Raw genomic sequence first — 11367 nt, 5'->3', positions numbered from 1 at the left:
GTAAGCAAAGAGCATAGGGATGCCGACAGACTAGAATCTTACTGTGTTATCCTGGTCAGCTGTTCCTTTTGCTGAGAATGTGCACATTTGGGCTGCAGTTAAAGTATATGCATGCATGCTGAGGCATTTGTGTGTGTATGAGCCCATTAGGCTTTTAGTGCATTTCCACATATCAATGCAGTCTCATAGATGAGATTTGCGGGTGTGGTTACCCACTCCCTGCTCTGCTTAGAGGTAGGCTACCTGAGTTCAAAGGGCAGATCAGACTGTGCTGTGGAAAGGAAGACATGCAGCTTCCTCACTAATGTATATCATTGTCTCAAGCTCCCTTGCCAGCCTTGGACGAGATTGTGAAGTGGGCAGCTGCCCCTTCAAATTTGACTTCCAAGGCTGTATTTAAGTACATAATTCATAATTTTCACTGGATGTATTGGAATAATATTGCATGTATTAGAGATTTAAAATACTCAAGTGTTAATCAGCTGTAACTATTTTCTGTTTGATCAGCAAACTTTTATTTAGACAGAATAGACTGCTAAATTCAGTTAGTTACTTGTACCATCCTGGATTACTTATGGGAGGTCATAGTTACAGGTTTTGGGGGGCCCTTAGGAAAGAATTCCAACCGTGTTTATAAATAGGTCCATTGAAATTGGCTTCCCACTCCCTCTATCATATACTTTCTCCATAAGCTCTTCAGATGGGCCTTATGCGTTGACTTTATTTTGCATAATGCTTTGTGCATTTCTTTCTTTCTTTATTTTTTATTTAAAATTAATTTCTGGCCGCCTTTAAGGGTAAAACTCTTTATCAACTTCCATAAAAGTTTTATAATAAGAGATCATTGATGCCATAGCACAAATGCTATATTTATGCACAGAATTGAGGACAATATTGATTGGCTCAGCATAACGGGGTGTGAATATGTAATGTATAACATAATTTATATATATATATATATATATATATATATATATAAAAAAATAATATTTATGTAATATTTATTTGTGTGTTTTTTAACAGTGTCTTGGAAAAACTGACAGCATCAATGAATGGGTTGACTGTCTCTCAACTCCAGATTATTTGCAACATAGCTAAGAAAGGTAGGTTCATTCTAATATTATCAGTAACAATCTAGTAAGGTTTTAGAGTCTGTCTTTAATTACTGGTGTAGGTGGAATATTTCAACAAAGATTGGGAAAGGAAGAAGGGAGATTTATGAAACTGCAGGGTCCAGGCACTTTCCAAACAGTATGTGTTCCTAGTGATTCAGTTTAATGTAGGTATTTTGGGTGTCCAAAATATTAGATCAAAAATTTAAATTAGAAGTACACCTTCTTGGTTAACAACTTTTAGTGCAGTCTTCCTCAACCTAGTGCTTCCAGAGATGTTGGACTACGGCTCCCAACATTCACCAATGGCCATGCTGGCTGGAGATGATGGAAGTTGTGGTATAACACATCTAGAGGGTGCCAGATTGGGAAGGTTCTTCCAGTGCATGTATCAACATTTTTTCTAAATGGAATTGGTTAAGAAGCCAAATTTCAGTTTTTAAAGAAATTATTTAGTAAAGCAATATTTAGATCATTTAGATTCTTCTCATGGAGGAGATGAAAATACATATTGTATTTACATATTATACATATAGCTTTATAGCAGGGGTGGGGAACCTCAGGTACAGGGTCCTGATCTGGCCTTTCATGGTTCCCGGTGGCAATGCCCCCTCCCCCTGGCTACACTGTCTTCCCCTTAACCACTGATGGTCGGGTAGCTTTCCAGCCTCTCCTAAGGCTTAAGTTACTGGCAGTAAGAGTTTAAGCAACAATATGCTGGTATTCTTTGTATGTTTTTGATACTTTGGGCCCTACTCCTTTTACCTTTGGCACTGCCCCCTTTGCTCCTGCCCACCACTGGGATGCAGCCCACCATTGGGATCCAGCCCTGGAGAACTTCTCCAAAACTGAATTTGATCTTCTGGCTGAAAGAGGTTCCCGACCCCTACTTTATAGCCTTCCTGTAAGGCCATATGAACCTATTTAATTGTCCCTGTTTCAAATGGTCTTAAATTAAAATCTTGTCCATGGGAGCACATACACCCATTTCATAACTGCATCACTGGCTACCAGTTTGTTTCCAGGCACAATTCAAAGTTTTGGTGACTACTTTTGAAAACCCTAAATAGCTTGGGCCCACGATACCTAAGGGGCTGTGTCCTCTCCTACAAGTCTGTCTGCTCCCTAAGATTTGCTGGGAGGCTCTTCTTTTTGTCCCGTGGTGGCTGAAGCACATCTAGTTGGAATGTGGGAGGGGGCCTTCTCTGCGGCTCTGCCTAGATTCTGGAACTCCCTACTTCAGGAGTCTGTTGGGCCCCTTCCTTCTTGCTTTTTCAACCTGGCAATTTTTGTCTGGCCATTGTAATCTTCATTGAAGGCCCTTCTCTCTGTTCTGGAACCTTCGTTATTATGTTTTAGGCACCAGACATTTCCAAGTGTCCTGGGCTTTTAATGGCATTTGATCTGCCTCTTAGGATGTCTACTCCCCCTGTTCTTCTGTCATTTTTCCACTGGCCTGTTATATTGACTTTAAACTGTTTGCTCCTCTTACGTTGCTTTGTTATGATGTGATTATTGTTTTATCTTATTTGACTGTTAGCTTCCTTGAATCTTTTTTTTTAAAGGTGGGATACAAATCATAAATAATACTTTAAAAATCTTTTCAGATGCAGTCGGTAACTGAAAATGGAGATCCCTCTTCTGGAAAACAAAATGAGGAGAAAACGTATAAAAAGGTTTTAAAAATTGCATATAACTTTGTCATGATTATTTTATTGTATACCAGTCCAAACAGAGCGCTAAAATTGACACAGCTTTATCTTTTTGTGAACTATATAGCAACACATAAAATATTGATTTAAAGCACAAGAAAATGAATTACCCTAGTGTATAAGGCTACAACATATTCTGTTCACATAAAGCGAAATGTACGGAGTCTCCTGGTACTAACCACTACAAGCACAAGCTACTGGAAAGCCATTTCCTAGCACTTGCCTTAGCGCTATCCCATCAAGAAGAAAGTTTAAGTGCCACCTGCTCTCCTTTGTGGCAGCACTTCCCTTTTCTTGTCAAGAGAGGATCGTGCCCCAGCTGTTTTCTTTCCTTGTCCTTTCTGGTGTTGGCTCCACTTGACTGTTCTTTCCTCTCCTGACTGCAGACAAAGGCAGAGAGAGGAGAAGGAAAGAAAATAGCTGGGACAGCAGTTTCCTTGATTTTTATGGACAAGAAAAAATTAAGGGCAACTCATCAGAGGAATTGCTTTGAGATGTCTTGAATCTAATCCCTGACCTAGAGTGAAACATTTCTTTTAATTTCTCATCCCCAATACCCTCCCAACTGCACCATGCATCACCTGACCTAAAACAAAACTGGATAATGTTGAGATTACTTTGTTTAAGGTGTTACTTGATGGGGTTTTTTTGTTTGTTTTTTTAATCTCTTTATTTCGCCTGACAGATAGCAAAAGCACTTTTGGACAGGTAAATCTCTAAAGTTGTGTTCTGTGTCTTCTGTGTGATTCTGGAATCACATGTATTCCAGATTAATAACCATGTGAAATTCATTTGAAGCCAAATTATGGCAGTGGAATTTGATGGCCTGCAGAATTCCATCACAGCCTTAGAAGCACTGACTCATTTCTAGTAGTGAATGTTGTTGGCTTAGTGTTAATTTAATGACTTGACTGGGGAGCCATTTCTAGCCTATTTTTCATAGTTATTCTGCTCTACTTTTGAAGAGAGCTACCTTTCAGCATTGCTAATCTTACATAGTTGCAGTGTATCTGGCCCAATATTCCCACAGTTCAGCAAATGTGCTTGATTTGAGTTGCCTACAGTCCTATAGAAATTATTGTTTGTTTAATCAAGTCTAATATTTACTCTGTAGAAGTTTAATGTGGCAAAGGTAGAGCAGTCACTGAGAAACTTTAAAGCTGCAAATGGCGCACTGGGTCAGTCTGTTAATAACTAAACAGGTCACATTAATTTTAACGTCAATCAGCAAATGGAGAATCCTTCAGATTGTTCTGAAAATCAGAGCATAATGCCAGGATAGACAAAAAGTGGCTCAAAAAGCCCATTATTGCTGCTAGCCATCCAGATTGCCATAATTATCAGATCAGCCACACAAGACTCTATCATCTTGATGTTGTGACTCAGTAGGCAGCTTAAACATAGAAAATCCTTTTACAAATTTTAGCTGAATTTTTTCCTGCTTTTTCTTGTCATTTTGGAGGTTTCTTAGGGTGTGGGAATGGATACATCAAAAGGTTCTCATTAATTTTAGCTGAAGAACTTTGAATTCTGGCCTGTTTTCATATTGATGGTATAGCAATGCTAGTCGGGGGCAAAGTGAGAATCAAGAAATGCCTGTCAAACGCATGCAAGGAGCAGGATCTGCTGCCAAATTGGATCTTGTATGCTTCTCCACACTGCTGAGACTCTTGCGGGTCTGCCATTTCACTGCCAGCAGCCATATGGCTTTCTAATGAGTAAAGGTGCTGTCTGTTGGTGTAGACAGTTGGTTAACCATTATGGTAGCTAATACAGAAGTGTTTTACCACAAATACCACCTCCATAAGCATAGCCTTTCCTTTGTTGCTCTACAAGGACTCTTGTAGGCATCTTGCTCTGGGATTTTTTTTTAGTTTAATTTTCTCAGATATTCCCTTCTCTAATCCAAGGTTCTGGCTGTGGATTGGCTAATTTCAAGTTATATAATCCTCCAACATTTAAATTGGCTGAAGCTGATTTTCAAGGCTTGGGGTTAGCTGGTTATTGTAGTATAGCTAAAGCTACTAATTCTTTCAGGGCTCTTAAACCAAAATGGTACACTGCCATTCTGATAACTATTTAAAACATACACTGTATAAATTCAAAAGCAGGCTTGTATTTTATGCTTTAAGACTATTATTATGCATCAATATACAATTTCCTGTTATTCATTCTACAGTAATACTTCCTAACAGCAATTGCGCCACTTACAGAGGATTGGTTCTATTTTGAGACTATAAAAAGTGAAAAGGACACACCGAAAGTTTTAGTTTCTGATTCGGCTTCCAATCATCCAGAGGATAAAATGTAATCATACAAAATATGCCTTGAGACTTAATAGTATTTTCTATGTGCTGTGCTTCAAGAGAACTAATAATAGTTCTCTTTTTGTTCAATTATGCAGTTCATTTGTTTGGGCAAGTAATAAAATTGGCCACTGTATCAGAATTGCACAATAAACAGAAATATATGTACATAGAAACCAATCACAAGAAGGTGTAATGTTTCTGCGTCATTAAATGCTTAGTTTACCTTCCTGAAGCTCATTTGCGTAACTGCCTTGGATAGATTTGAGGGAGTATTCCTTCTAAGTTCCAGGTAGTATAGTTAAAGATTACAAGGGTAATTCATAAACTGTTTACGCATGCCATGGACCTCAGTAAGACTACATCAGTATAAGTATATGTGGCATCTAATATACTTCACTGAGGTGCTCCAGACACTTAATTCCTAAACTTGTTTATAGGCAACTTGTTCTCTTCTCTGCCCTTCCATCCCATATAAAATCTCTTACAGTGCAAGCCTATATATAGTACTGTGCAAAAGTCTTAGGCCACCATTAGATTTGTTGTTTTAGCAGTGGTATAATGACCATATATAATTATTTCTCAGTCTCTTCATTAGAATACAACCAGAAAATACAGGAAATTTGTATGCAGTATTCAACAATAGAAAAAAAATCTGAAAAAAACAGCTTCCATAAGCTAAAATGACAAGTATTTAGTGTGACCTCCCCTTACACTAGAGTAACAGCAGGCGCCTGGCCAGGAATGGTCTTCGTGGAAGGGTAGCAGCCAAGAAACCATTTTTGTGGAAGGGGAACAGGGTGAAAAGGCTAAGATATGCTAAAGCTCACAAAGATTGGAATGAGGATCAGTGGAAAAGAGTATTATGGAGTGATGAATCCGAGTGATGAAATTTTGGAGTCCAATCGTCGACAATATGTGAGAAGAAGAGTTGGAGAGAGATGGATGAATGAGTGCTTACGGCCTTCAGTGAAACATGGTGGAGGGTCTGTCCTGGTTTGGGGCTGCATTTCTGCCAGTGGTATTGGCGATCTTGTCCGTATTGATGGGATCATGAATGCTGAAAAGTACAGACAGGTTTTAATTCATCATGCCATTCCTTCTGGAAAGTGCCTGATTGGGAATGGTTTCATTTTTCAGCATGATAACGATCCCAAGCACACTGCTAATGCAATGAAATCATATTTAGCGAGGAAAACAGCTGATAAAACACTGACAGTCATGGACTGGCCTCCACAGAGTCCAGACCGGAATATTATAGAGGCAGTATGGGATCACCTGGACAGAGAAAGAAATAAAAGACAACCTACATCTAAAGAAGAACTCTGGGAAGTGCTGAAAGAAGCCTGGTATAATATACCAGAAGATTACTTCAGAAAACTTCAGGACAGTCTCCCCAAAAGAGTTCAAGATGTGCTTAGACCCAAGGGAGGTCACACTAAATACTGACTTTTGCCTCTACATATTTCCTGTATTTTCTGTTTGTATCTTAATACAGAGACTGAAAAATAATTATGGATGGTCATTAAACTTTGCTAAAACAACAAAGCTGGTTGTGGCCTAAGACTTTTGCACAGTGCTGTATGTCAACTCAAACATAAGTCCCTTTTTTTAAATTGAGGCTTATTTCCAGGTAAATGGGTATAGGATTGCAGCCTTAAAGTAAAAACCTTCCTTAAGAACCTGAATTAGTCAGGACTGTTAATCTAACCCAAAGGCTTTCCCTCTACTATGTGATATTTGCATACAAATTAGTTTGTGGGGGCAGTTAATTTGCTGTGGCTTTCTATTAGTTGATCCTAACCTTTTGGGGCTTATAACCTGCTTCAAACACTAAGTCAATCTGGATCAGGTGCTAAACTCCCCTAGACTTCCTCTCCATAGTGAAAATCTGCAATCTGAATTCAGTCATATTCTGGTATGAATATACACATTTCTTCTGTGAAAGAAGGAAAATGCGCTGATACATGTTGGGTTAGCAGCATTTGAATCCTTTCTAGAGTTGACCCATGTGGGAATTCCTTTTGTCATAGTTTAAAAGGCTGCACAATGGTTACTGATTATAAACAGGATGGCAAGAATAAATCAAGGCTTTATTCTTTGACTTTATCTATTTCCAGCTCCTTCTCTTCCATATTTTAATTGCCAATGGTTTGCATATTGAGCGTTCAGTAGTTGCTGACTCTTGTATAATGTGTATACAGATCACACACAAGGTGCTTATAGATTATTACATTGCTAGAGGATGTTTCTCAAAGAAGGAAAAGAAGACATTTAAGGTATTGTTCAGTCAAGTTAAAAGGAGGTAGAGCAGGCCTTATTGAATTGGAAATTGTTAGTAGAATGTTGCGTTATAATATTAAAGGAGAACAAAGATTTCCTTGCAATCAGTTGTTCCTAGATGTGATTCAGACCTGCCCTGTTCCATATGACTAGAATTTTAGAAAGTGATTCATTCAGAGTTCCTAGTTCAAGGACTGCCATATGAAACCTTTCTTAAATGTATAGTTGTGGTTCTTAATGTAAAAATAATGGCCAGGTTCAGATGATCAGCAGGGAAAAGAAGCCACAGTGGCCTCTCTTCGCCACCCTGGTGAGGTGCACAGTGGGGCTGGCTTCCAAACCACCCTGCAACCCATGGCTTGTAGGGGTTATGGGGTGGTTTGGAAGCCACCCCCGTTGGGTACCTTGCCAGGTTTGTACAACATGGCAACACACACTGCGGCAAGGGTAGTTAGAGTAATGGCAGGTGCACAAGCAGCACATGTGGGGTGGGTAGAAGAAGCCATGGTGGCTTCTTTTCCTCAACTGATCATCCAAACTCTGTCATTGGCTATTTGACTTCAGTGACAGTCTTTAATGTACTTTTTCCTCGTTAGGCTGATGTAGGTGAATTGTGCAAGCCGCATGGTGAAGTAACTGCATTTTTAATACAGAAGTTGTCTTCAGTCTGAAACTACAATGTGGAATGTAATTCTAAGACTATCAGAGCTAGGATAAAAGAGTACTTCATGCATCCTTGAAGCCAAGATTGCTAACCTGGAGAAGCTAAGAGAGGCAGAGAGGTTGGTGGATGAGACCTTCAGAGACCTAATAGCTGTGTCCCACTCCCAGGGTGACAACTCCTCTGCTGTCACAGAGAATGGGGGTCCTGGGGAAGGAGGGCATCATTCTGAGGAAGAAGGAAATGATCCCTTAGAAGGGACCCATTCCTTGGAAGACAAGCAAATATCCTCTCACACTGAGGCTGTGCCTGTGCGGGGAGGGGGTTTATGTTAGTGGGAGATTCGATCATTAGACATATAGACAGCTGGGTTTGTGAGGGTCATGTAGACCACATGGTAATTTGCCTGCCTGGTGTGAAGGTTGCAGATATCATGCACTGTCTAGATAACCTAATAGATGCCGGGGTGGAGTGAGTGGTCATGGGCCATGTTGGTACCAGCAATGTGGTAATTGGAAATGCAGCTGTGAGGTTCTGGAAGCCAAATTTAGGTTGCTAGGTAGGAGGTTGAAATCCAGGACCACCAAGGTGGCTTTCTCTGAAATGCTACCTGTTCCATGTATAGGGCGAGCTAGACAGACGAAGCTGAGGAGTCTCAATATGTGGATGAGACAGTGGTGGCAGGAGGAGGGGTTCAGATTTGTTAGGCACTGGGGAACATTTTGGGACAAGCTGGGCCTGTACAAGAGGGATGAGCTCCACTTGAACCAAAATGGAGCCAGACTGATAAAATGGAAATTGCCCAGCAAGTCCAACACAGTCACATTTGACTTCAAAAGAGGAAACTTCTCTAAAATGGGGGAACTGGTGAAAGGAAGCTAAAAGGGGGAGTCAAAAGGATTAAATCCCTTCAAAATGCTTGGGGGTTACTCAAAACCACAATAATAGAAGCTCAGTTAAGAAGTATAACACAGGTTAGGAAAGATAGCACCAAGTCCAAGAGGCTACCAGCATGGTTAACGAAGAAGTGTCAAGGAAGTTATTAGAGAAGAGAGAGCTTTCTTAAGAAAATGGAAATCTTGCCCAAATGAGGAAAACAAAAGGGAGCACAAGTTTGCACAAAGGAGATGAAAAAAGATAATAAGAGATACCAAAAAACATTTTGAGGAGCATATTGCTAACAACATCAAGGCCAACAATAAATAATTCTTTAAATATATCAGAAGCAGGAAACCAGGTAAGGATTCAGTTGAGACAGTTGGATGATAGTGAAGTTAAAGGAGTACTAAAGGAGGAAAAGGTGATTGCAGAGAAGCTGAGTGAATTCTTCTCATCTGTCTGCAGAAGATACAGGACAGATACCTGTGCCTGAACTGATGTTTTCAGGAAGGGAGTCTGAGGAACAGAGGGAAACAGTAGTGACAAAATATGTAGTTCTCAACCTTACTGACAAATTGAAAGCAAATGAATCACCAGGCCCAGATGGTATCCATCCTAGAGTTCTAAAAGAACTCAAATATGAAATTGCTGATTTTCTAATGAAAATATGTAACGTCCCTAAGATCTGCCTCTGTACCAGAAGACTGGAAGATGGCCAGTGTAATTTTTAAAAAGGGAAGTTACAGGCCAGATAGCCTGTAAAATGGCTTCCGCAAAGGTAAGTCCTGTCTCACTAAACTTTTAGAGTTCTTTGAAAGTGTCAGTAAACATGTAAACACAGGTGATCTGGTAGACATCATTTATTTGGACTTCCGAAAGGCTTTTGACAAAGTTCCTCACCAAGGACTCCCAAGCAAACTTAGCAGCCATGGTATAAGAGGACAGGTCCTCTTATGGATCAGTAACTGGTTAAAGAACAGAAAGCAGTGGATAGGAATAAATGCTAAAATCTCCCAATGGAGGGATGTGAACAGTGGTGTCCCTCCATTGGGAGATTTTAGCATTTATTCCTATCCACTGTTTTCTGTTCTTTAACCAGTTACTGATCCATAAGAGGACCTGTCCTGTTATACCATGACTGCTAAGTTTGCTTGGGAGTCTTTGATGAGGAACTTTGTCAAAAGCCTTTCAGAAGTCCAAGTAAACGATGTCTACTAGATCACCCGTGATTACATGTTTACTGACACTTTCAATGTGTTCATAAATGATCTGGAATTAGGAGTGAGCAGTGAAGTGGCCAAGTTTGCAAATGACACCAAATTATTTAGTGTGGTGAAAACAAAAAGCTATTGTGAGGAGCTCCAAATGGATCTCTCCTAACAGGGAGAATGGGCATCAAAATGGCAAATGCGGTTGGGATGCATGTTGGGGCTAAACATCCCAATTTCACATATATGCTGATGGGATCTGAGCTAGCGGTGACTGAACAAGAAACAGATCTTGGGGTTGTGGTGGACAGCTCAGTGAAAATGTTGACACAGTATGTGGCTGCTGTGAAAAGGCAAATTCCAAGTTAGGTATAATTAGAAAAGGAATGGAAAATAAAACTGCCAAGAGCACACTGCCCTTATACGGTGGTGTGACCACACTTGGAATACTATATACAGTTCTGATCATCACACCTAAAAAAAGGGTATTGTAGAGCTGGAAATAGTGCAGAAAAGTGCAACTAAAATGATCCAAGGGGCTGGAGCAACTCCCCTATGAGGAAAGTTACAACAGCTGGGATTGTTTAGCTTGGAAAAAAGGCGAGTAAGGGGAGACATGATAGAGCTGTACAAAATTATGTATGGGGTGAGGAATGTGGATAGGAAAACATTTTTTTCTCTCATAATACTAGAATCTGGGGTCATCCCATGAAACTGATTGGTGGGAGATTCTGGGAGATTCTGGACAGATAAAAGGAAATACTTCACACAGCGCGTATGGAATTCGCTACCACAAGACGTAGTGAAGGCCACTGTGATGTTCCTACCCTGGGTTCTACCTTCTCCAGCTTCCACCTGATGAAACCAAGAAGAAAACCCCTCAGGACATCTGCCTCTGCTTTGGTCAGTTGTCTTCACTGACACACGGAGTTTCAGTCCTTTTACTCCCTGGGTTAAAGAGACTCCCAATATGCCTAAATGGTTCCCTCTGCGCAACACAGGGGAAGTAATAAGGAAATAGATATTCTAATGGTAGTGCAATAAGCCAAACACACACATGGGGTTTTGTCTTAACAAACAAATAGGTATGAAACACAAAAAGTTATATATACTATTATTAATAAATCTATATTTGGTTCTAACCTACCTACCTACTCTACCCCTTCTAAATCCTGGTTCCAAAACCCCACTAACTAGATGTAGATC

The 11367-nt window shown here is 40.1% G+C and overlaps 1 protein-coding gene across 12 annotated transcripts in view; it reads left to right on the top strand.

Annotated features, from left to right (window-relative positions):
* Nucleotides 1-11367, top strand: part of PIP5K1B (phosphatidylinositol-4-phosphate 5-kinase type 1 beta) — a 120300-nt gene that overhangs the window by 32910 nt on the left and 76023 nt on the right. For 8 of the 12 annotated variants that reach the window (XM_084834363.1, XM_084834358.1, XM_084834354.1 and 5 more), the window contains exons 2-3: nt 1024-1103; nt 2720-2788. In XM_084834363.1, the coding sequence (XP_084690489.1) occupies nt 2720-2788 (69 nt within the window). In that variant the 5' untranslated portion in view covers nt 1024-1103. The other 4 variants (XM_084834362.1, XM_084834360.1, XM_084834353.1 and 1 more) reach the window with 2 other exon arrangements.

This window comes from Heloderma suspectum, chromosome 2 (assembly GCF_057233095.1).
Source record: "Heloderma suspectum isolate Gila_16-S chromosome 2, 16-S_ref, whole genome shotgun sequence".
NCBI lineage: Eukaryota > Metazoa > Chordata > Lepidosauria > Squamata > Helodermatidae > Heloderma > Heloderma suspectum.
Note: the sequence above shows the minus strand (reverse complement) of the source record. Positions and strands in the feature narration are given on the sequence as shown.